This window comes from Cynocephalus volans, chromosome 7 (genome assembly GCF_027409185.1).
Source record: "Cynocephalus volans isolate mCynVol1 chromosome 7, mCynVol1.pri, whole genome shotgun sequence".
In the NCBI taxonomy this organism is placed as follows: Eukaryota; Metazoa; Chordata; class Mammalia; order Dermoptera; family Cynocephalidae; genus Cynocephalus; species Cynocephalus volans.
This window is the reverse complement of record NC_084466.1, coordinates 119,644,651-119,669,714: the sequence shown is the minus strand read 5'-3', so window position 1 is coordinate 119,669,714 and position 25,064 is coordinate 119,644,651. Positions and strand designations below refer to the sequence as shown.

General features: G+C 39.9%; 1 protein-coding gene across 1 annotated transcript; it reads right to left on the bottom strand.

Moving 5' to 3' along the window:
• Nucleotides 1-7,675: 7,675 nt before the first annotated feature.
• Nucleotides 7,676-17,809, bottom strand: LOC134382572 (interferon-induced protein with tetratricopeptide repeats 1-like). The gene is made up of 2 exons (XM_063103249.1): nt 17,684-17,809; nt 7,676-9,387 (listed from the first exon to the last, which is right to left on the bottom strand). Exons 1-2 carry the CDS (start codon nt 17,686-17,688, stop codon nt 8,031-8,033), a joined length of 1,362 nt encoding a protein of 453 aa, XP_062959319.1. The 5' UTR covers nt 17,689-17,809; the 3' UTR covers nt 7,676-8,030.
• Nucleotides 17,810-25,064: the final 7,255 nt, after the last annotated feature.

The following is a 25,064-nucleotide window of genomic DNA, read 5'->3' as shown; positions in this document are numbered from 1 at the left end:
TTGTCCGCAGAGTTCTAGGGCTTTTCAGAAAAGCATATGCTTATATAGTAGAGGTATCGCCAGGCAATTTTCATTCCTTTCAGGCCCAGTGAAATTGGCTGTGTTCCATCTTGGTGAAAATGAAACTTGGAGAGAGGGAGAACTGTTTCTGCTTTGATAATGAATATGTGCTCAGTTTTGGCAGCTAACACGATGTTTGTGAGAAGCAGTTTTGATATGCATGTTTACTGTTGGGGTCAATGCGGCCTAAGAGATAGAGGATAACGGGACCTTCTGATGACATTCAGACGTTGTGGAAAGACCAGTGGAGAACAGGGATGTATATTTTTGTGGAAAAATTCAGACACTGTTGTCAAACTGGTTACTGTCAAACGCACCCAGCCAGGTGGTTCCACGGACATCTGCAATGGAAGCTCCTAGGACCAGGGTCAGTGGTTGATGCCCAAAGGAACCCCGTAGAGAGCCACTGACAATCTGTGGAAGAATAAGGTTGCAGGTGAGGCTGCAGTTGGCTAGGTCTTCCTCTGTGGGGTTGCGGTAGGCAGAATGGTTCCCTCCGGAGTTTGAGGCATTGGTGTGTAAGGATAAGTGCATGTTGTTTACATCCTCTGGCAGCATTTGTATTACTGCCAAGCAAGACTATAGTGGAGCCTACACAGATGAACTGACAATTTGATGATCATTACTGTTCACCATCAGGGGTTCAGACAATGGTGTTTGAACTGGTCAGTAGAGGAATGTGTGCACGTAGTCAGAGAATGTGATGGGGCCACTGGGGTCTCTAGTACTCTACGATGTGTGGCTGTCAAAGTGTAAATCGAGGGCTGGCAGGTTAGCTCAGGTGGTTAGAGTGTGGTGATATAACACGTAGGCCAAGGGTTCGGATCCCCATATCAGTCAGCTGCCAAAAAATAAGATAAAATCCAATCAAAATGCACATAATTCTTCTGAATTGTTCTCATGTTCCTGCTATTCCTACTATTTTTTAGACCACCTATTATGAAGCCAAAACCTGCAGAGAGTCAGTCAAATCCCATTGACATGTTTAATGACTTTCTGTGAGATCCAGGCTGGTGTAACTCTCCACACGACTAGCAGGAGAAAAGGACCATTTGGAAAACTCTGATATCCTCTTCTGAAGTGTTACAGAGTCATCCTGTAAGTGTCTTTATCTTGGTTATGCAGGGAGTAGTGCAGCGAGAGAAGCTAAAGGACAAAGAACAATTTCCCTTTCAGTGAGTGTTCCATGGCAGGGTTATTAACTTCATTGTTGTCTATTCATAATTATCTGGTGAAACTGTAGCCCAGCTGTGCTGTTTCTTCCTTCTCCTGGGCCCTTAACTAGACTATCTTTCCCAAAATCCCTTGTGTTAAGATGTGGTCATATACCTGAGTTGTGGCTAATGGAAAATGGGCAAACATCGTGTGTGCCATTTCCAGGCTTAGGCCATGAAACGCCCATGCATGGTCTTCCATGGTCTATCTTCTTTTGTGTGAACACCTGGAAGCAACATATGAAATATGGTATAGTCAAAAGGTGGCGGGAGTCTTAGTCCCTGGATCACTGGATGAAAGACAGCCACTTGCCAATCAGGAAAATGAGAAGTAAATCTCTATGTTGCTTGCCAAGTGATATTGCAGGTTTTTTGTATGATAACAGTTTGCATTACCATAACTAATAGAGATGACAAGAAAAAATTAAAATTGTATATACTTTCCCAAATCTCAGATTAGCATCATCTGTTCCAATTCAGACTCTTTACTTTTGTTGAAGTAGACAATACTTTAGTTCTTTAATTATAAAGAGGGAGAATTGCTAAGACACTAAGAGAAAGAGACTTGTCAGAAATATTTTCTACGAGCTTTTAATCCCTGTGGGCCAAAACGCTCGTATAGTTTAGATATTAGATATTCCTTTGACTGATCCAGTGTTTTTTCTGATGGAGATAAGTGGCTCACTTTGTCTTGAACCACTGGCTGGTCTTGCTTCACTGTAATTGGTGATGGATGATAGAGTGACTACAGCTCGAGCTGGGCATCCTCAGTGACAATCCCTTTCAGCCAAAGACCACCAGGTATACACCTGTAGTTGAGCAAGCTGGGTCCATCCCTCATTGCAGTGAAAGAGAACATACACCATGGGGAACGGTGGGGTGTCTCAGTAAGAGGGCGATGGAAAGGATTTATCAGATTTGAGCTTGTGCTAGGTGATTATGGGGAGGGTTTAAGAAGGAGGGCTTTGCTTGGGATTGGATGCTGCCAGGAAACAGGAATGATTCTATGATTGCATATCTTGAATTGTATCTGGAAAGGGGGAAGACTAGAGGGAGACTAAAGGTGTAATTTGTAAAGAAGCAGCAGTCACTCACAGGAGCCAAGTGAAGAGTCTGTTTGTTTATTTTGGGACCCAATTGGACAGTATTCATATTTTTGTCTGTGCTCAGACATGATTACAGAGTGGACTTGAATTTGGTCTTGATCCATCCTGAACACAGGATGGCACTGTGTGATGTTGATGTTCTGCAAAATTGTTTGTGTGCCACAGAACAGCAGGCCAACTCCCAGATGTCGCGACTGCTCTTCACTTTCTTGTCAGGGAACTACCATATTACCATTCCAGCAGACAGAGGGGTGTCCTGGCCTTTGTAAGGCCAAAGATTACAGACAAGGCGGATTACCCAGAAAAGGAACATCAGACAGCCTTCTGCACATTCACAGATCATGTATGCAGTATCTCTTAGGAAAAGGGTAGGCTTGAGAAGAGGTATAGTATAAAATCGCCCTTTGTGGAAATTAAAAACCTCTTTCCACATCTCATTCAGGGTGGATTTTAGGCATCTTGAGATAAACCACACTGGCCCGTTAGCATGAGAGAAGTTCCTAGAAGCCTGTGCTGGCTCTCTTGACATCTCATCAGCACAGGATATTGTTTAAATCCATGTGTTCTTCCCCAAAGCCACCAAATCTCAAGATTACCTAAATAAAGAGAATGCCAATCCCATTCCCTAAGTATACTCTATGGATAGAGGTAGGTAGTAAGATTCCTTAAGGATAATAAGAGCACAGGAATGAAGGATGGAACCAGCCAGGGTAAGAAAGAAAAGGGAACTAGGCCCAGGCAGTCCTGCTGTGGAAGCCCACGTCTGCCTGCTGGGAAGAGAGGCTGTTAGGCAAACATCTGGGGATGAACAAAGCCAGGCCATTAGAAAGAAACTCCTAGACATGTGGGTGACATGACCATCTGATGGTGGAAACTCGCTCACACACGTACACCACCTCACCTATTTTAGAGCTGTGTGCTCTGAGTACAAGTTGGTAAGCTCCATGACAGAACAACAAGGGGACATTTACCCTTTAGTTTTCCTTCCCTCCTTCCCATCTTGGACAAAGCGAGAGCTACTAAGACATTCTACTTTCACTTGCCTTTGTGCACAAAAGATAGTGTTGCTCAGTGGCCACCTGGTGGCAGACTGCCTGGGGTCATGACTGGGCTTTGCTGTTTATGTGATGTGTGATCCTGGGCTAGTTGGTTCATATGTCTAAGCTACCTGTAAAATCGGGATAGGAATAAGAGATGGAACAGGACATTGCAAGGAAAGCATGTCTCATTTAAGAGCTTTCAGTAGTTGTGAGTGTTGCTTTCACAGTGGGGGACAAGTCCATCCGTGTGGGCAGTCTGTGCTGACCATGAGCTGAGCCATTCCCCATTTCAGGTTTTTCCAGTGGGCACTGAGAGGGAGGGGCCTCATGTCACATCTGACTGTGCAGCAGCTGATATAAGGGTGTTCTCTTCTGAGCTTCAGGCCCGGGCAATCTTGATATTCCCCCACCTTTGGGCTCAGGTCAGGGAGCCCTGTATACCCTAAGCACAGAGCCTGGCAGCCTCTCTTGGGCAGCAGGCATCCATCCCCTCCCTAGCAGGGATAAACCTGTGCAGGGGGAGGAGAGATGTTGGAAAGGGAATCACTTGCTCTCAGCTCTTTGTATCAGATGGTGGACTCCTAGCAGGCTGATTCAGTTTGCAAGTGCCGATATTTTCTTCAAGGCACTAGCCCTAACCCAGCTCTGAAAGAGAGGGATAGAAACATAAGCAAACACTGAAATGAACATTAGAAGACCTGCTTACACTGATACCAGTATGATTCTAGAATTTTCATGGACAGAATTATTGCTTTGTAACAGAGTGTCAGAGAAACAGAGGAAGCATTTATCACGTGGTCACTATGGATTTGGCAGCCGTCCTGGTTCTGTGGGCATCTGGCTCAGCTGATTAGCCATGCAGAATCTTGCCCAGTGTGTCCTTGGCATAAACAGACACATGAACCACACAGGACAGAGCAGCATTAAGGAGAAGAAACAGCCATCACAGCATATAAGAGTGTGTGCGTGTGTGTGTATGTTTATGTGTGTGATTACAAATAGAAAAAAAGCAATGGAAACTAGAAAGTGAAACTCATTTCTAATGGGCAGATTCCTACTTACAGAAATGAAACTTCAGCTCTGCATTATGAGTCTACTATCAGGATTCTAGGACCAGTTCTGTGTTTGATTGACTAACTAAATGAACTTGATTTCACTTAAACTCTCGGTTGCCTCATGAGTTTTATAATAAGGTTGGCCCCAAACTCTAGCTGCAAACTAGAAAGTTCCCTGGGAATCTTCAAAACAAACCGATGCCTGAGCCAATCTCCAGTCGAATAAATTAGAATCTCTGGAAGTGAGGCCCAGGCATCATTATGAGGAGTTGTGTTTTTAATAATAAATCCCAAAGTGATTTTTGTACATGGTTTAAAACCACTGAGCTAGATCTCTGCTATTCAGAGTATGGTCTGTGGAGCAGCATCATCATCAATTCATATTTAGAAATGCAGAATCTCAGGCCATTCCACAGACACACTGAATTAGAATCTGCCTTTCAACATGTCCAGGTGATCTGCTGGTACACTAAAGTTGGAGAGATACTTTCCCAGATGATCCTTGTATCACTTTCAGGTCTAAATGCTATGGATCATAGACTCATTCCCAGTCACTGTGCATCTTTCTATGAGGCTGTCATTCAGAATCTTCATTGTTCTGTGTCTTGGGTTTCCCATGTGCATCTTAATAATCCACACAGTTCCAAAAAGGAATGTAGATCAAATGGTATTGATCACTACAGACAGTGTCTGATGTTTTATTCTGAGACTACTCATATTTGCAAACATGTGCCAATCACATCCACAGGGAAAATACTCAGCTACCAAGAACTTCTCTTCTCTGAAAGGCCCAGTAATTTTCACTGCTCTGAAAGGCCCAGTAATTTTCTTGACAGCTATCTTTGGCCCATCATGATTTCCTTTCCTAGCTGACTCCTATGTATTCCAGTTCTAACTGCATTTTCATGGTCTCATTTTTACATTTCAAGCATTCATTCACCTGGAATTGTCTATGTAACTCTTTGAGAACATTTACACAATTGAACTAGGCTCAAGATAATACGTAGATCTGTAATGTCTATGGGAAATATCCTCAGGTTTCTTGGGGACAAATTGTTTTTAGATTTGTCTGAAATATCCTGGGACTTGGAGAGTCCATGTCTATAAGGGAATGAGAAGAGGAGAAGGTATTTTCTAGTTGTAATTGCAATTTAGGATCCTAAATTGGGCCAGAAAAACAAGTTGCAGTACCTATATCCTTCCCATGGATCTGGGAGCCCATAGATGTTTAAGGAAGTGGTGGTCCAAACACATTGTGGGCACACCCAAGGCTGTCTTTGTTGCAGTGAGTTCCATATCCATTTCAAAAATCAGAAGAATTTGCGTGATCGTTAGTAACATGCCCTGCTCTCTGTTGAGACTCTTCTCAAGTGACTTGCCATCTAACAGGAGAGACAGATTCATCAGCACTTAGTCTGATTTCAACAAAAGCAGTACCCAGTGATTGCTTTGCAAACACAGAGAAAGGGATATTTACCTCTTTCTGAGGTTCATAAAAAACTTCTTGGACTAACTCTTGTTCTTTAACGTGAAATGTTGGCAGAATCATAGTCCTGTTAGTTCCTCTACTCAGAGAATATTGCCAGGACTGTCTACTCTGAGAGCAGGCGTAGCCCAGGAGGGGCTCTGTGGCCACTCCTGCAGTGTGCAATAGTGCTGGCTGCACACCCTATGGGGAAGGCTCAGGCGCAGGACCACCAAACTGTTCTTATATATCAAGTCATGATAATTCTGCAAAAGCCAATGAGAGGGAATGTTTGACTATGAAATTGCCAGCTGACTACAAAATTGGTACTCTGGAAACCAGACGTTTTATGCGATAGGGGCCCCAGAATGTGCTATGCATCTTTACGGTCTTATCAAGAATGAATTTGTTTTAGGTGTCTTGTCAGTTGCATCTGTGAAGGTCGTCAGTTATTGACTGCCCTGTAGGTGACATCTAGCCCCTTACTTTTCCAGGGACCACCTGAGGACAGATTAGACTCAGAGAGCCTGAGGTATGGAGCTTGATTATACCCTTTTCCTGTGTATGAGTTGGCTGATCAGGTACCTGTGCTGGTGCATATATATGTGTTTAAAGAGCCTCTACACCTACCACTATAAAATATTGTACAGTAGCACCATACTCTCCCAGCATACGCATTTGTCCAAACATGTTGGAAGGTTCAAGAAATTCCCTTGAGCTACAACGGTTCCTTTGGACGTAGAAAAGCCTTGTGTCGAGTTCCTAATTCAGTTGCTTAGCAGGTGAGATTAGGTGCTGCCTTTAGTCTCTCGTTTAGCAAACATCCTTAGTCCCAGTTCATCCAGAATCTCCCTTAGGCATCCTTAGTGGTGCCCCCCAGTGGGCCTCACCTGCCCTTCTAGAATTGGGCAATAAGGGGCAACATTGCATTAGTTTCAATATATGTCCTTTAGTAATACAGACCCATGACACACAGGATAAAGCAGCCTTCAGGAGGAAAAAAACAGCTGACCAAATGTGTATAAGTTTATTAGTACGAAAAAACAATGGAAACTGGACAAGGAAATGTATTCTCGCTGAACAGGTTCCTACTTGAACCAGATTCCAGGATAAGTTCTGTAACTGACATACTAACCGGGTGATGTTAATAAGACCATTGATGTACATGAGCCTCAGTTCTTCAAGGGTTAAATAAGAGGCTTTGTCTAGACTGATGATTCTCAATCCAATGATTCTCAGTTTATTTTTTCAAATAAAGTTTTAATTCACCTGGAAGCATCTGTATACATTTTAGAGAGAATTTCCTCGCCCACGCTAGGTGTAAGATAATGCATAGCCTGATGTCTCAAAGCATATGGGTATTTTTCAGATTTCTCCCCAGCACATGGGACTCAGGAGGAGTTGTCCACCAAAGGGAGTTCAGAGGGTTGCAACTGCAGTCTAGCATCCTAACTTAGATGGGCTAAAAAGAACACGGCTCAGCACACATATTATTCTCATAAGGCTGAGCTCTTATCAGCTCAGAGTCTGGTGCCAGCTGGTCTAGGAAAATCTGTGAGCAAACTTTACTCTTCTCATGTAACTTATTTTTCCCCATTTTCCTGCCTTTTGGAAGCCCAAAACTCCTGTGTGTGTGTGTTTAGTGTCACTTCTAAGAGCTATGGCTGTTTTTTAATACTAAGACAGAGTTCCAAGCCACTGGCATGAGAGAGAGAGACTTTTGAACTGAGCCTCTCCTGCCTTATGGTTAAAACATGCATTAAAATTAAAAATTCTTCTTTTCTCTTGTTAGAAATCTGTTTTGTTAGAGAGGTGTCCCAGCTAAGAATTTATGAAGGTTGAGAAAAGAAATTATTTGTGTTTTTCTCCCCTTCAGAAGGATGCTGTACATTAGCCAAAAAGGGGAGTTGAGGCAACTGTGCTATGTGCCACCCAACTCTTTTGTGATCTGTCCTGTCATACCTTCTTGAAGACACTAATGAGGAAAGATCTGTATGATGGTAGATTTAGATATGTTAACATTTAATATTTCTAAAGACAGGCCTCAGGCCAGCATCCAGGTGCAGGGTCTCTCCTAGGACATCAGAGCTTCACTCTCTTCCCTCTTTCAATCTGTGCATGAGCGCAAGGAGATTTAAACTCTCCACATCAGATTTATTCTGATGAACTCTGTTAACCGACTTCTCTAAAGCACGGAGAATTTTTTGTCTAGCATTTGACTGTGGTTCTATGTATAGTGCTTTTAAATAGTAGGTAATTGCCTCATTGTCAGATTGCTTGTGACATTGCAGAAAGTAGCCGTAACGATAATGGACCTCCTGCAATAGGCTCTTATTACCATCATGCAGGGTGAGTGCTTTCCGGTACGTGTCCTCAACCTTTTGATGTTCACCTTGCTCTGTATACATGTTGGCTAAATCCATATACGCTATTGTAAATGTGGGCTTTTTCTGTATAGCATGTTCAAAATGAAATATGGCTAATCTCATCATTCTGTCTGCATTTTCTTCATCCTCTCTGCTACGTGGCAACTTTGTAGCTTCCTTCATTTCGATCATTTGTTGTCTGTAGCAACACCCTATCTGGTGATGCAGGTAGACGGAGTCGGGTGTTGCCTGCAAGGCTGTTTTTAAGAGCTGAAGAGCTTTATCCAGAGAGCCTTTTTTTCGGTAAAACTTGGCTGCATATCGAAAGACATAAGTCTGTGAGGACTTGTTGGTCAGAGCTTCCTCAATGTACTTTTCTCCTTCAGCTTCTTGTCCTACTTCCTGAAGCTTCAGTGCAAGGAGAACCTTAATATATGCATCTTCTGGACTTAGCCTGATTGCCTGCCTTAGGGGGTGCAAAGAACACCCCTCCGTGCGTTTTATTGCTGCATTAAAGCCATCCAGGCGATAAGTGGCAATTGCATACCCGGTGCTGAATTCAGCGTTTTCAGGGTCTGCTTCCAGAGCTTTTTCAAAGCAGGCCTTGGCCCGTTCATAATACTGTCCTCCACACTTCAGCAAGGCCCATCCTTCCTCACAGTCCATCTCAGGACACTCCATTCTATAGCGGAAAGGACTTGCCAACTTCTCGCAAGTGCTCTCCACCTTATCCAGGTAAGTCTGGGCTCCTGCCAGTCTTCCCAGGTGGTAGCACACCCAGGCATAGTTGCCCCAGGTCACCAGACTTCTCATGTCCGATTGGTTGGCATGATCTCGCTGGATTAAGTCTTCGGCTTCTTTCAAGCTCTCCAAGGCTTTCTCATTCTGGCCTTTCAGGTGCTTCACATAGGCCAGCATGTTGTGTATTCCCACATTGTACTTGGTGTCTAGGAACTCAATCTCTTCCAAGACCCTGTTTTCTAAATCAGGTATTGCACTCTCTTCAATTAGCAGCCCCCAGGTAAAGTGACATCTCAGTTCCTTCAGCCTATCTTCGACCTGATGATCATCAGCATTCTTACTGTAAATGCAAAAGCAGTTTTTATTTGTTAGTTGAAGGACAGCCAAAAGAAAAACCCAGATAAAACCCCTTGTACTTTCGTTTTTATTCTTGAAAGGAACACACTTTGTTTTAGTTTCTTTACATTACCTGGATTTTAAGATACGCATGGACTGTGATTGCAGTTTGCTTGTCCCCATTCTCTGACTCTGGCACTTTCTAGTCAAATCACCGTGCTGTGCTTCAGAGTCCCATTTATAAAATGGAGATGACAATAGTACTTATCACACTGGGCTTGGAGAGGATTAATTAACCCATATAGATAAAGCAGTTAGAGCATGTTATGTGCTACATAAGAGTTTTCTATTTTACTGTTTATATAAATAGGCTGAGACCAGTTAAAAATGCAGAGCCTTAGGAAGCATTGTTGACTTGAAGACCCTCTTCTGCTTATATGCAATAAATTAAGACCACCTAAGAAAGATAATATTTGAACAAAGTTTTTTTTTTCTCACTTGTTATTTGGAAATAATTATAGATTCATAGAAATTTGCAAAGACAATACAAAGATCCAGTGTATCCTTCATCCATTTTCTCCCTATGATTATATCTTACATAACTATAGTACAATATCAAAATTAGGAAATTGACATTGGTACAACAATGTGTATATAATTCTATGTAATTTGTTCACATGAGTGTACCTATGGAACCATCACCTCCATCGATATAGAGAACTACTCTACCACCACCACATCTTCCTCATGCTATTCCTTTATAATTATACCTGTCACCTCCTCACCGGCACCCCGCAAACATCCCTAGTCCTTGGAAAACACTAATTCGTTTTTCATCTCTGTAATTTTGTCATTTCAAGAATGTCATATAAATGGAGAATGTCAAACAAAAGGAGAGTTCAATACATGAAAATCAACTAATGTAATATACCACATGAACAGAAAGAAGGGAGAAAAATCTCATGATCATTTCAATTGATACAGAAAAAATATCTGACCAAATTCAATACTTTTTATTTATAAAACAATCAACAGACTAGCAATAGAAGGAAACTACCTCTACACAATGCGGGTCATATACAAATAACACACATATGTTAACATTTAGCTAGCATCACACTCATTGTGAAAGACTGAAAGCTTTTCTTCAAAGATTAAGAACAAGGTAAGTATGCCCACTCTCACCACTGGAAATCCTAGTCAGAACAATTAGATAAGAAAGAGAAATAAAATATCCACACTGAAAGGAATAAGTTAAATGATCTCCATTCACAAATGACATGATCTTATTATGTGTAGAAAACCCTAAAGATTCCACACAAAAACTGTTAGAATTTTGATAAGTAAATTCAGCAAAGTTGCATGACTCAAAATTAACATGTAACAATTAGTTGTGTTTCTATACACTAATGATAAACAATCCAAAAAGGAAACTAAGAAAACAATACCATTTACAATAGCATCAAAAAGAATAAAATATTTAGGAATAAATCTAACCAAAGAGGCAAAAGACTTGTACATGAAATAGTACAAAACATTGCTGAAAGAAATTAAAGAAGACACAAATAAATGGAAAGACATCCTGTGTTCATGGTTTGGAAGACTTAATATTGTTAAGATGTCAGTACTACCCAAGGTGATCTATAGATTTAATCCAATCCTTATCAAAATTACTTTTGTGCAGAAATAAAAAAATTCATCCTAAAATTCACGTAGAATCTAAGGATTCCCAAATAGCTGAAACATCTTGGAAAAGAAGAACAAAGTTGGATGTCTCACATGTCTTTATTCCAAAACTTCGATGAAGCTACACTAATGAAAACACTGTGGTACTGGCACAAAGACAGACACAGAGACCAATGCAATAGAATAGAAGAGCCCAGAAATAAACCCTCACACATATGGTTGTATTAGTGAGCTCAGGCTGCCGTAAAATACCGTAGACTTAAGCAACAGAAATTAATTTTCTCACAGTTCTGGAAGATAGAGGTCCCAGATCAAGGAGATGGCCAATTTGATTCCTGGTGAGGACCCTCTCCCTGGCTTGCAGGTGGCCACCTTCTTGCAGCATCCTCACATGGCCTTTCCTTGTCCTTTTGTGGCTGGCTTATTTCACCTAGCGTAATGTCTTCAAGGTTTATCCATGTTGTAGCATGTGTCAGAATGTCCTTTCTTTTTAAGGCTGAATAATATGCATACGTACACACATGCACACACACACACACAAACACATATAATATCTTATACAACTATAGTATAATATCAAAATTGGGAAATACATATCACATTTTCATTTTGTTTTTTTTATCCATTGATGGACACTTAAGTTGCTTCTATCTTTTGGCTATTGTGAATAATGCTAATATGAACATAGGTATATAAGTCTCTGTTTGAGACATGGAGAGATCTCTGGTGTCTCTTTTTATTCTTACAAGGACACCAGCCAGATAGGCTCCACCTCTTAAGGCTCCACCCATTAAGGTTCCACCCTTATGACTTCACTTGGCCTTTATTATCTTCTTTTAGGCCCTCTCTCCAAATACAATCATGTTGGGAGTTAAGGCTTCAACATCTGAATTTGGGGTCAGGGAGACATAATTTAGTTCATAACAATGGTGAAATGATTTTTGACAAGAGTGCCAAGACTATTTAATGGAGAAAGGACAGTCTTTTCAACAAATGGTGTGAGGAACCTGGATATCCAGATGCACAAAAATGAAGTTAGACCATTACCTTACACTGTACACAATCATGAACACAAAATGGATCAAAGGCCTAAATGTAAGACCGAAAACTATAAATTTATAGAAGAAAACATAAGAGAAAATCTTTATGACATTGGATTTGGCAATGTTTTCTTGCATACCACACCAAAATCACAGGCAACAACTGTAAAAATAGATAAGTTGGACCTCAACAAAATTAAAAACTTTGGTGCGTCAAAGGAGATTATCAACAGAATGATAAGACAACTCACAGAAAGAGAGAAAATATTTGCAAATCATGTATCTGATAAGGGATTAATATCCAGAATATATAAAGAATTCCTACAACTCAGCAACAAAAATCCAAACATCTGATTTAAAAATGGGCCAAGGACTTGAATAGATACACAAATGACCAATAAGCACATCAAAGAATGCTGAACATCACTAATCATTAGGGAAATACAATTCTAGACAACAGTGTTATGCCACTTCATGCCCATTAGGATGGCTATTAAAAAAATGACAGAAACTAAGTATTGGCGAGGATGTGGAGAAATTGGCATTGTTGTGCACTGTGGGTTTGAATGTAAAATGGGACAGCTGCTGTAGAAAATGCTATGAAAATTCCTCAACAAATTAACCTTAGAATTACCACGTGATCTAGCAATTCTACTTTTGGGAGTTAGTACATACCCTAAAGAAGTGAAAGCAGGAACTCAAACAGACACTTATATATCCATGTTCATATCAGCATTATTCAGAAGAGCCAAAAGATGGAAGCAACCCAAATGTTCATCAATGGATGAATGGATAAACAAAATGTGGTATATATATACAATCGAATATTATTCAGCCTTAAAAATAAAGGATATTTTGACACATGCTACAACATGGACAAAGCTCAAAGACAATATGCTAAGGGAAATAAGCCAGTCACAAAAGGACTGATACTGTATGATTCCATTGATAAGAGGTACCTAGAGTAGTCAAAGTCATAGAGACAGAAAGTGGAAAGGTGATTACTAGGGGCTGTCGGGGAGATGGGAATCAGGTGTTAGTGTTCAGTGGGTACAGAGTTTCTATTTGAGAAAATGAAAAAGTTGTGGAGGTATATGGTGATGATCATTACACGATAAAGTGAGTGTTCTGAATGTGATAGAATTGCACAAAAAAAAGGTTAATATGATAAATTTATATTATGCATATTTTACCTTAATAAAACATTTTGAAACATATTTATGTGAAGGGTGCTCTAAATAAGGTGAATAGAAAAATAAAAAGAATGTGGGAAATATGTGTAATAGAGATGGAGAAGGTTCTGATTCTGAAAATTTTGCAGATCAGTAATGGTTCAACAGAACAACAGAAATCTATATGAATAGGTAATTTGTGGGAGAGCAAATACAAATAGCCAGTAAATATGAAAAAAGATGCTCTAAGTCCCTAGCCACTCGGGAAATGCAATTTAAAGAAACAGTGGTTTATGACTTTATTCCACTCAGATTGGCAACTGTTTAAATGGATGAGGATACAAATTCTGCAACCATGAATCGTTATGGCTTTTATGAAGATCAATCTGATAATAGTCATTAAAGTACACGTTTTATTCAACAAAGTAATTCCACTTCTTAGAATCTGTGAGGGATCTTCAAAAATTTCATAGAAAAATTTGTGTTATCTTTTAATTTTATTTTTCCAAAAGCTTTTTGAAGTACCTTTGTATTTCCCAGATTAAAAACACCAGTACTTAAGGATGTATGTTCAAGAATGTTCATTACAACATTGTATTCATTAGCAACAAAATGGAAATATCAATAGGGAATAGTTAAACAAATTTTGCTATATCAGCACCACAGAATTCTATGCAGCTAGTGGACTGCATGAATTAGATCCAAACCAGTAAGAGTTTGAAGGACTTTCATAATATATACTTAATTGAGAAAAGTGAGCTGCAGAGACACATCAAAAACATTATTTTTTATTGCGGAAAGACCCGAGCCCTTAGGTCTATGTTTGTTTGTGATATACAAGTATTGAGAAATGTATGTAAGCACCTTATAGCTCAACAACAAAAAGACAAGCAACCCAGTTAAAAAAAATGGGCAAACAAATTGAGTATTCCTTTCTCCAAAGAAGAAGAGTCAGGGAGGACCAACAAACACATAAAAATAAGTTCAACATCATTAGTGGTCAGAAGAATGCAAATCAAACCATGATGAGGTACCATTTCTCTGCCACTAAGTCGGCTATAGCAACAATTAAAAAAAGGAAAAGAACAAGTGAACAAGTGTCGGCAAGGGTATGGAGAAATTGGAATCCTAATACATTGCTGGTGGGAATGTAAAACGGTGCAACTGCTGTGGAAAACAGTTTGGAGGTCCCTTTGCAAGTTAAATGGAAAACTACCATATGACCCGCTGCTGGGTATATATTTCTGGGTGTACCGCACAGCTGGGTATATACTCAAAATAATTTAAAACAGCTGTTTAAACAAAAACTTGTACACAGATGTTCATTGTTGCACTATTCACAATAGCCAAAAGGTGGAAACAACTCCAATTTTCATCAACTGATGAAGGACAAACAACATGTCGTATATTCATAAGACAGCATATTCTTCAGCCATGAAACGTATGGAGATCTGATACATGCTACAACATGGATTAATCTTGACAACATTATGCTAAATGAAAGAAACCAGACACAAAAGGCCACTGTCATAGTTCTCTCTCTCTCTCTGTTTTTTTTTTCATTTTTCCTAATTTGGTCTAAAGATCTCTGTCATGAAATTTGCTACAAACTCTAGCCCTGCTCTCCTGGGGCTCCAGGGGAGGTGATCATGGATATTTACATTGTGCCTTCGATAGGATACTTCTTTTTCCTGGTGGATGGCTAATGCCTAAGGGTCTGTCTGACCCATTACCAGGTGTGTCTCTCTTAGGAAACTTTTTTGTACTGGTGAATGCCCTTGTGGCTCTTGTCTGCCCTGTGTTTAGTTTATTCCTACCAAGATAGCCACTTTCTAGGAGAGCCCTGACCTGGAAAGAAGTTAGATTTGAGTGTGTACTGGTCAGATGAGACACAGAGGAAGCAACTGAAAACACACATGAAATAACACGGGCAGTTTGTGACTTATAAACCCCAAAGAGTAGAGGGCAGCATCCCTTCCAGGGCCAATGGGAAAGAGAAAGCTGTTGGGGAAACACATGCTGATGGAGTTTGGATGTGTTGTCCCCTCCAAAACTCATGTGGAAATTTGATCCCCCATGTGGCAGTGCTGGAAACTGATGGAGTCATGGGGGCGGATCCCTCATGAATGGATTAATGCTCTCCCTGGGGGAGGGGGGATTAATGAGTGAGTTCTCGCTCTATCAGTTCCTGCGAGAGCTCGTTCCTTAAAAAGACCCTGGCACCTCCTCTCTCTCTCTCTCTCTTGCTTCCTCTCACCATGTGATCTGCTTGTTCCCGCCAGCTGCCTGCCACTTTCCGCCATGAGCAGAAGTAGCCTGAGGCCCGTGCCAGATGCAGCTGTCCCAGAATCGTTAGCTAAATAAACCTCTTTTCCTTATAAATCACACAGTCTCAGGTGTTTCTGTTATAGCAAAACAAACACAACACATGCCCAATCAGCAGGTGGGGAACAAGAGAAAAAGAGGAAGCTGTGGGACCAAGCCTGTATTGGGGTCCAGGGCACTACATTAGTGGGTTTTCTGTGAAGAGTTCTAGTTGGTGGGTTTATAGCAAGTGGGTCACTGCAGCATATCTGCCCAGTCCATGCAGGGTGCGGGGGTCAGTGGGGCAAGTCACGTAGTCATATCTAGCTATCTCCTAGGAAGGTGGTCAACCAGGAGATGGTGGTATCTGGATCAACTACATTGAGGAACTGGGAGGAGGGGGAAGAGAACTAGACACTGTGTCATGGTTGACTAAGCCTTGCTTCTGGTGTGACAATGTTAAACCTAGATTCAAAATAGATGCTGAGGCAACATAAAATCATTAGAATTCACTAAGCCACATACTGTATGTTTCCAGTGACATGAAATCTCCAAAACAGGTAAATCCGTAGAGGCAGAAAGCAGATGAATGTTTGATGAGAAGGGAGAGTAGGGAGTCACTGCTTGATGGGTGTGGGGTTTCTCTTCATAGTGGTAAAAATATTCTTGAACTAGATAGTGGTGATGGTTGAACAACATTGTGAAAATCCTAAATCCCACTAAACTGCCTACTTTAAGATAGTTAAAATGGTAAATTTTATCACGATAAAAAATCATATCCCTAACCTGAATAGAATATTGTTCCTAGTGCATGTTGAAATAAACATAGAAGCTAATTAGTATGCCATCTGAAATGATCTCATAAACCCCTCTGCCACCCTTTGGGAAACGTTGGTTTAAGGTTTCATAAACTATCATTGAATTTAGACACTCTGGTTCATATCTCAGCTCTACCACTTATTGTCTGTAGGATCTTAACATTTTTTAATCTAAGACTCCTTATTGCAAAATCAGGATAATACAAGATTCCCTGTTCCATAGGTTTCTCTTGAGAATTAAATGTAATAATTTACATACTACTTCTAGAAGCCAGGCTGGCATTTAGTAAGTATTCCGGAAGTGATAGCTACTTCTATAACATTTGTTGTTGTTGTTATTACTTTAATTATCAGTGATAACTCTACCTGTTTCTAGAGGAGGGTTGATTACAGGCCTGTAATTGTGTAGTGTCTAGAACTTTTGCCCCTTCAAAATTTTGCCCACTGGAGCACTGAGGAAAAATTTTCAAGTCAATATTAATTAATAGTTTTTATAATTTGCTGATATTAGGGATTATTTGAAGGAAGTTTCAGAGAGAACAATATAGAAATTCCCACATTAAGCCCCTTAAGTAAGGAAAATGTGGATGTTCCCAAGCATAGAACTCCAGCCAAGACCCAGGGGAAGGAGGAGGTCAAGGATCTGCTGACAGCCTGGATTCCCCAGAGAAGGGGTCGTCTGCTAACTTCAAATCCAGTCAGACTGAGAAGGCCTGACACAGGAGCCCAGCAACACAGAAAGTGAGACCAGACACCTACAGAGGAAGGCTGTAAGCTTTTCCTACTACCGCCCCGCAATATTTCCCCCAGGACATCTGAGAAGCCCCTGACTGTGGCTTACACGGCCCTGTGGGACCTGCTTAGTCTCCCTGGTGAGGAGTCAACAGAAAGCCCTGTCTCTACCCAGACAAGCTGTTCATTGTTTCCCCGGGTCATACAGAAGTGAATCTGGGGGTAAAGAATAACCAAGTTTGGGATCATTTTCTCCCTTCCTGCAAGACTCTTTTCCCATTTTCCTTCTCTTCTTTGGGCTGTAGCATGAGGTGAGCTTCCTCAGGCTGATGCTAACAAAAATTAAAAGGCCTGCATTTATAAAACAGTTTATGTGTGTTTGAATGTTCACGTGCGTGCACACACACACCTTCAGTCCATAAGCAGATACTCACATAGAAAACTTAGGAAATTTGACCTCACTGAGACCAAACCTGTTGCCATAGTATTTAATTAACATTTTTTCCAAAACTTTAGACATAATGGCAGAGAGGCAGAGAAACCCTTACCTCATAGTTGCTGTAAATTAGGCAGCAGTTCTGTAGTGTTTTGTTTAGCCAGATGGGCTCCTCTGAGATCTGGCCAGTCTGTCTTGTGGATTTTCAGATGAGTTTCAGCTCCAGAAGAGGTCTATGCAAGGGAGCTAAAGAGCAAGTGATGATGTTAGCTATGAGTGTGTCTTTCCAATTGGAATTTGGAAGCCAAAGTGGAAACTGAAATCGGAAAGTGAAACTAACTGGCAGAGTTCCTGCTTGAGGAAAAAGAAACTTAAAACAGTGATTGCTTTCCTTGTTTTGTTTTGGAAACTAGTTGAGAGGAGGCTGGTGAAATCGGTTTTCTTCTTGTGCTAATTTCTCTTTCCTGGCCTTGTAGAAACTTGGGAGCTAGGAGATGCTAGTTAGTACAGAGTCCCCTGAAGCTAGAGTAGGGAGACCTGTAAAAATTGACTGTGTGAACTTGCAAATTTCATAGCCTCCTCCCCGCAGGGATTGTTCATTTGATGGTATAAAATTTTGAAGTCTCCGAATGGGATTCTTAATCTAAATTTGCTGCCATTCACTGCGAGGTCGTGTCTTACTAATTATTCTATGCCTTTGCATATCCTTCTCGAGAATGGGCAATGGCAGAAAGCGCCTTTAACCTCTTCCCAATTCATAGGAACAGTGAAAATGTATGCGGTAGCATCTTGAGTTTTCAAAATGAAACAAGTTAGGCCTAATGAAAAAAAATCTTTTTAATTTTCAACAGTCTCTATTCTTGCCATCTAAGGTGTACTGTTTCATCAGAAATGATTCTCGTAGCTGTGCAAGATTATCCTAGCTATGCTCATTCTTCTTGGTGCCATGTCAGCTTGGCTAAGCCTCCCTTAACCTGGCTCATGCAATGTTCTGTGTTTGCAGTAAGAGATTAAAAGTAAAGCTGTGCTGGGCTCCTGAGTGTAGGTTTGGTTCTTATTACTGGTGCCTGCTGAGCTTCTACTTCTCCGCACGTTTTGCTGCAAATAGCCTCACTCTCCTGGTACTTGTGGTGATTATTCTTCAGCAGCTTACACAAAGCAAACTTACCCACAGCCACAGTCAATTTAATCATGGGAAAGCCCCTTTTGGGAGGAGGTAATCAGACTTGCTTGTCAGGAAAGCTAAATCCGGAAAGTGTATATATATATTTGTATACCATTATTAACAATGTTTTGCTGTGTGTCCTGAAAATAATTAAAATAGAGAGAAAGCTTACTCACAAACATAGAAGAATATCAAGCATTTAGGCTGAGAGAAATAGGGAATTAGAGATAAGAGATGAAAAGTTGTGGAGTTACCTTTTGTCCACAGCTGTATTGACAAGGGTCAAGAGGCAAAGACCACTACTGAGGTGTTTTATGGGGTTTCCTGGTAAGTACCGAGTGGTAGAAAACTAGATTACCAATGACTGTGGCGCTGAAACCATAAGTATTTGTAGTGCTACTGAAACCCAATGTCTGGCCAGCATTTGGAACCAGATCTTCCTTATAGCCTTTAAAGAGCGTTAGCCCATTGTTGCCAGTCTTGGAGGTTGGTGTCTGGATTCTGGATGACTGCATAAAAATGGGAGAATTGAGAGAGGTAGGTCTAATTTCAGTTAGCTTCCTGCATAGAGAAGGAATTGTCTATAAAATATAAATACCTAATCCTGATTAAGTCATGGAGATTCTGCTCCTTACTTATGGTTTCAGCTTGACAGAAATAAACAAGTCAACCTGGTTTAGGAAAGAAGAAAAGAGACCAAATCCCAAGAAAGTCTTGTAACCCCTGATCACTTTGGCGGGAGGAAAAAGCAAGGTGCTATGGTTTGGAATAGAGCACCCTCTATTGCTCCAGCATGGACCTCCACATTCTGATCACATTTCAACTTCATCTCAAATCTCAGTGATTTGGAATAGATAATCCTCACTGCACATAAAAATCATCTAGGGACATTTTAAAAATAATGCTAAGTGGGCCTTATGCAAGAGCAACTAATATATCTCTAGGAATGGGCCCCTGATCTCAATAATGAAAAGAAATCTCAGGTGCTTTTGCAGTATGTCTGGACTGAGAACCATCCCTGCTGTCTATTGCGTGTGTGAAATTCTCTGGCTGAGTGATCTGGGACTCAATCCCTGGACCCGCTTCCCTTTCTTGGAGTTTCACATTCAGTATGTTTATTCTTTTGTTACTCTCCCTACATCGTGGACAATAAACTCAGTCTCTTCTTGATCCACAGGATGGCATGGATAAAGAATGTGATTTTGAGTATTTTTGGTGTTGATAATAAGAGCATGGACAGATGCTGAGCTATTTCTGCTGAACTGTCTTCAATATCCCATGACAACTTATTAAGGAATGAATACCCAAAAAGAGTTCTCTATCTATCACTTGTAGTCTCGATTTTTTTTATCAGCTTGCTAAAGACTGTAGAATAGGATGTAGTGACCTGGTTGCATAGTGGAAAGCTGGTTTCTCATTAGAAACAAATTCAACTGTAGGTGGTGCTACATTCCACAGTTGGGCTTCTCTGTCTTCTCAGGCATCTTTTCCACTAGCATGTCCTGCAGAAGTCGCTACTGTACGTGTTTCTGTAATCACAGTTCAATGAAAGCATGGTAGTGATCATGAGAGATGTACAGGATGCTTTCATGCTAGGACCATAAAAAACAAAGGCTTAACTGAAGCCATCAATCCATTTACACTTTCCTGAATCTTTGAATTCCCTTAGTCTTTTAAGTTTGTCATAAAACTCAGGTCTATAGATATTTCTCTTCATAATTTATAATTTAGCATTTAACACTTCAGGTATCTGCTAAATACATATTATATACTCTCTTCAATTTATTCGATCACAAAGGAACTCTTAGTTACTGTCTGTTTTATTAGAAAGGTAATTGTCAGTGTTTTTTTTTTTTAATTTTATTTTATCAATATACATTGTGGCTGATTATTGCTCCCCATCACCAAAACCTCCCTTCCTTCTCCCTCCCCCTCTCCCCCCCAACAATGTCCTTTCTGTTTGCTTGTCGTATCAATTTCAAGTAATTGTGGTTTTCTTCTGTGTGTGTGTGTGTGTGTGTGTGTGTGAATTTATATATTAAATTTTAGCTCCCACCAATAAGTGAGAACATGTGGTATTTCTCTTTCTGTGCCTGACTTGTTTCACTTAATATAATTCTCTCAAGGTCCATCCATGTTGTTGCAAATGGCAGTATTTCATTCGTTTTTATACCTGAGTAGTATTCCATTGTGTAGATGTACCACATTTTCCGTATCCACTCATCTGATGTTGGGCATTTGGGCTGGTTCCAACTCTTGGCTATTGTAAAGAGTGCTGCGATAAATATTGGGGAACAGGAATACCTTCGACTTGATGATTTTCATTTCTCTGGGTATATTCCCAACAGTGGGATAGCTGGGTCATATGGTAGATCTATCTGCAATTGTTTGAGGAAACTCCATACCATTTTCCACAGAGGCTGCACCATTTTGCAGTCCCACCAACAATGTATGAGAGTTCCTTTTTCTCCGCAACCTCGCCAGCATTTATCGTTCAGATTCTTTTGGATTTTAGCCATCCTAACTGGGGTTAGATGGTATCTCAATGTGGTTTTGATTTGCATTTCCCGGATGCTGAGTGATGTTGAGCAGTTTTTCATATGTCTGTTGGCCATTTGTATATCTTCCTTAGAGAAATGCCTACTTAGCTCTTTTGCCCATTTTTTAATTGGGTTGCTTGTTTTCTTCTGGTAAAGTTGTTGGAGTTCCTTATATATTCTGGATATTAATCCTTTGTCAGATGTATATTTTGCAAATATTTTCACCCACTCTGTTGGTTGTCTTTTAACTCTGTTAATGGTTTCTTTTGCTGTGCAGAAGCTTTTTAGTTTGATATAATCCGATTTGTTTCTTTTTCCTTTGGTTGCCCGTGCTTTGGAGTCGTATTGATGAAGTCTGTGCCCAGTCCTATTTTCTGAAATTTTTCTCCTATGTTTTCTTTAAGAAGTTTTATTGTTTCAGGGTGTACATTTAAATCCTTAATCAATTTTGAGTTGATTTTAGTATACGGTGAGAGGTATGGATCTAGTTTCATTCTCCTGCATATGGATATCCAGTTATCCCAGCACCATTTGCTGAAGAGGCAGTCCCTTCCCCAGTGAATAGGCTTGGTGCTTTTGTCAAAGATCAGATGGAAGTAAGTGTGTGGTTTGATTTCTGGATTCTCTATTCTATTCCGTTGGTCAGTGTGTCTGTTTTAATGCCACTACCATACTGTTTTGGTTATTATAGCTTTGTAGTATAGCTTAAAGTCAGGTAGTGTTATGCCTCCAGCTTTATTTTTTATTTGCTCAGCATTGCTTTGGCTATGCATGGTCTTTTATTGTTCCATATAAATGACTGAATAGTTTTTTCCATTTCTGAGAAAAATGTCTTTGGAATTTTGATGGGGATTGCATTGAATTCGTATATCACTTTGGGTAGTATGGACATTTTCACTATGTTGATTCTTCCAATCCAAGAGCATGGGATATCTTTCCATCTTCTTGTATCCTCTCTAATTTCTCTCAGCAGTGGTTTGTAGTTCTCATTATAGAGATTTTTCGCCTCCTTGGTTAACTCAATTCCTAAGTATTTTATTTTTTTGGTGGCTACTGTAAATGGGCAGGCTTTCTTGATTTCTCGTTCTGCATGTTCACTATTGGAGAAAAGAAATGCTACTGATTTTTGTGTGTTGATTTTGTATCCTGCTACTGTGCTGAAATCATTTATCAATTCCAGCAGTTTTTTTGTAGAGGTTTTAGGCTGTTCGATATATAGGATCATGTCATCTGCAAACAGGGACAGTTTGACTTCATCTTTTCGAACCTGGATGTCCTTTATTTCCTTCTCTTCTCTGATTGCTCTGGCTAGTACTTCCAACACTATGTTGAATAGGAGTGGTGAGAGTGGGCATCCTTGTCTAGTTCCTGTTCTTAAAGGAGAAGCTTTCAGCATTTGCCCACTCAGGATGATATTGGCATTGGTTTTGTCATATATGGCTTTAATTATGTTGAGATACTTTCCCTCTATACCTAACTTATAGAGGGTCTTTGTCATGAATGAGTGCTGAACTTTATCAAATGCTTATTCAGCATCTATAGAGATGATCATATGGTCCTTGTGTTTGACTTTATTAATATGGTGTATCACATTTGTTGATTTGCATATGTTGAACCAACCTTGCATCCCTGGGATGAATCCCACTTGATCGTGGAGGATAATTTTACGTATGTGTTGCTGTATTCTGTTTGCTAGCATTTTAGTGAGGATTTTTGCATCTATATTCATCAAGGATATCGGCCTGTAGTTTTCTTTTTTGGTTATATCTTTACCTCATTTTGGTATCAGGATGATGTTTGCTTCATAGAATGAGTTTGGGAGATTTGCGTCCGTTTCAATCTTTTGGAATATTTTGTAAAGAATCGGTGTCAATTCCTCTCTGAATGTTTGGTAAAATTCTGCTGTGAATCCATCTGGTCCTGGACTTTTCTTTCTTGGGAGCCTTCTGAAAACAGCTTCAATATTCTTTGTTGTTATTGGTCTGTTCACATTTTCTACGTCTTCATGGTTCAGTTTTGGGAGGTTGTGTGTGTCCAGAAATTTATCCATTTCCTCCAGATTTTCAAATTTGTTGGCGTATGGTTGCTTATAGTAGTCTCGAATGATTCCTTGTATTTCAGATGAATCAGTTGTAATATCACCTTTTTCATTTCTAATTTTGGTTATTTGAGTCTTCTCTCTTCTTTTTCTTGTTAGCCATGCTAATGGTTTGTCAATTTTATTTATCTTTTCAAAAAACCAACTTTTTGATTCGTTGATCTTTTGAATTGTTTTTTGGGTTTCAATTTCATTCAGTTCTGCTCTGATCTTAATGATTTCTTTCCGTCTGCTAACTTTAGGTTTGGATTGTTCTTGTTTTTCTAGTTCTTTAAGGTGAAGTGTTAGGTTGTTCACTTGCCATCTTTCCATTCTTCTGAAGTGAGCGTTTAATGCAATAAATTTTCCCCTCAATACTGCTTTTGCAGTATCCCACAGGTTTTGGTATGATGTATCATTGTTTTCATTAGTTTCAAGAAATTTTTTGATTTCCTGCTTGATTTCTTCTTGGACCCATATGTCATTAAGTAGAATGCTGTTTAATTTCCATGTGTTTGTATAGTTTCCAGAGTTTCGTTTGTTATTAATTTCTAGTTTTAATCCATTGTGGTCTCAGAAGATACATGGGATAATTCCAATATTTTTGAATTTATTGAGACTTGATTTGTGACCTAATATGTGATCTATCCTGGAGAATGAACCATGTGCTGATGAGAAGAATGAATATTCTGAGGTTCTTGGGGGAATATTCTGTAGATATCTGCCAATTCCAATTGGTCTAGAGTCTTGTTTAGATCTTGTGTTTCTCTACTGATTCTTTGCCTAGATGATCTGCCTAATATTGACAGTGGGGTGTTCAGGTCCCCTGCTATTATGGTATTAGTGTCTATTTCCTTCTTTAGGTCTAATAGAGTTTGTTTTATAAATCTGGCTGCTCCAGGATTGGGTGCGTACATATTTATAATTCTTATGTCTTCTTGATGGATCAGTCCTTTTATCATTAAGTAGTGTCCCTCATTGTCTCTTTTTATGGTTTTTAGTTTAAAGTCTATTTTGTCAGATATAAGAATAGCTAGCTATTCCAGCTCGTTTTTCTTTTCTGTTTGCATGGTAAATCTTTTTCCATCCTTTCACTCTTAGTCTGTGTGAATCTTTATGGGTGAGGTGGGTCTCTTGTAGGCAGCATATAGTTGGGTTCTCCTTTCTGATCCAGTCAGCCAGTCTGTGTCTTTTGATTGGGGAATTTAAGCCTTTTTCATTAAGAGTTGTTATTGAAAGGTGTTGATTTATTCCTAGCATTTTATTGGGTGTTTGGTTGTCTTAGGTGTCTTTTGTTCCTTGCTTTCTGATTTACTGTTTGGTTTCTGTGTTTGCTGGTTCCTTAGGTTGTAGATAGTGTTTCTGTTTGCTTGTTGTCTCTTCATGAATGCCATTTTTATTATACTACCGGGTTTAGATTTTTCTTGGGTTTTTATGGCAGTGGTAGTTATTTTTCAGGAACCAAACCCAGTACTCCCTTGAGGATTTCTTGTAAGGGTGGTCGTGTGGTAGTGAACTCCCGCAGTTTTTGTTTGTCTGAGAAATATACTATTTGCCCTTGATTTCAGAAGGATAGCCTTGCAGGGTAGAGTATTCTTGGCTGGCAATCTTTGTCTTTTAGTATTTTGAAAATCTCATCCCATTCCTTTCTGCCTTTTAAGGTTTGTGATGAAAAGTCTGATGTTAGCCTGATTGGGGCTCCCTTATAGGT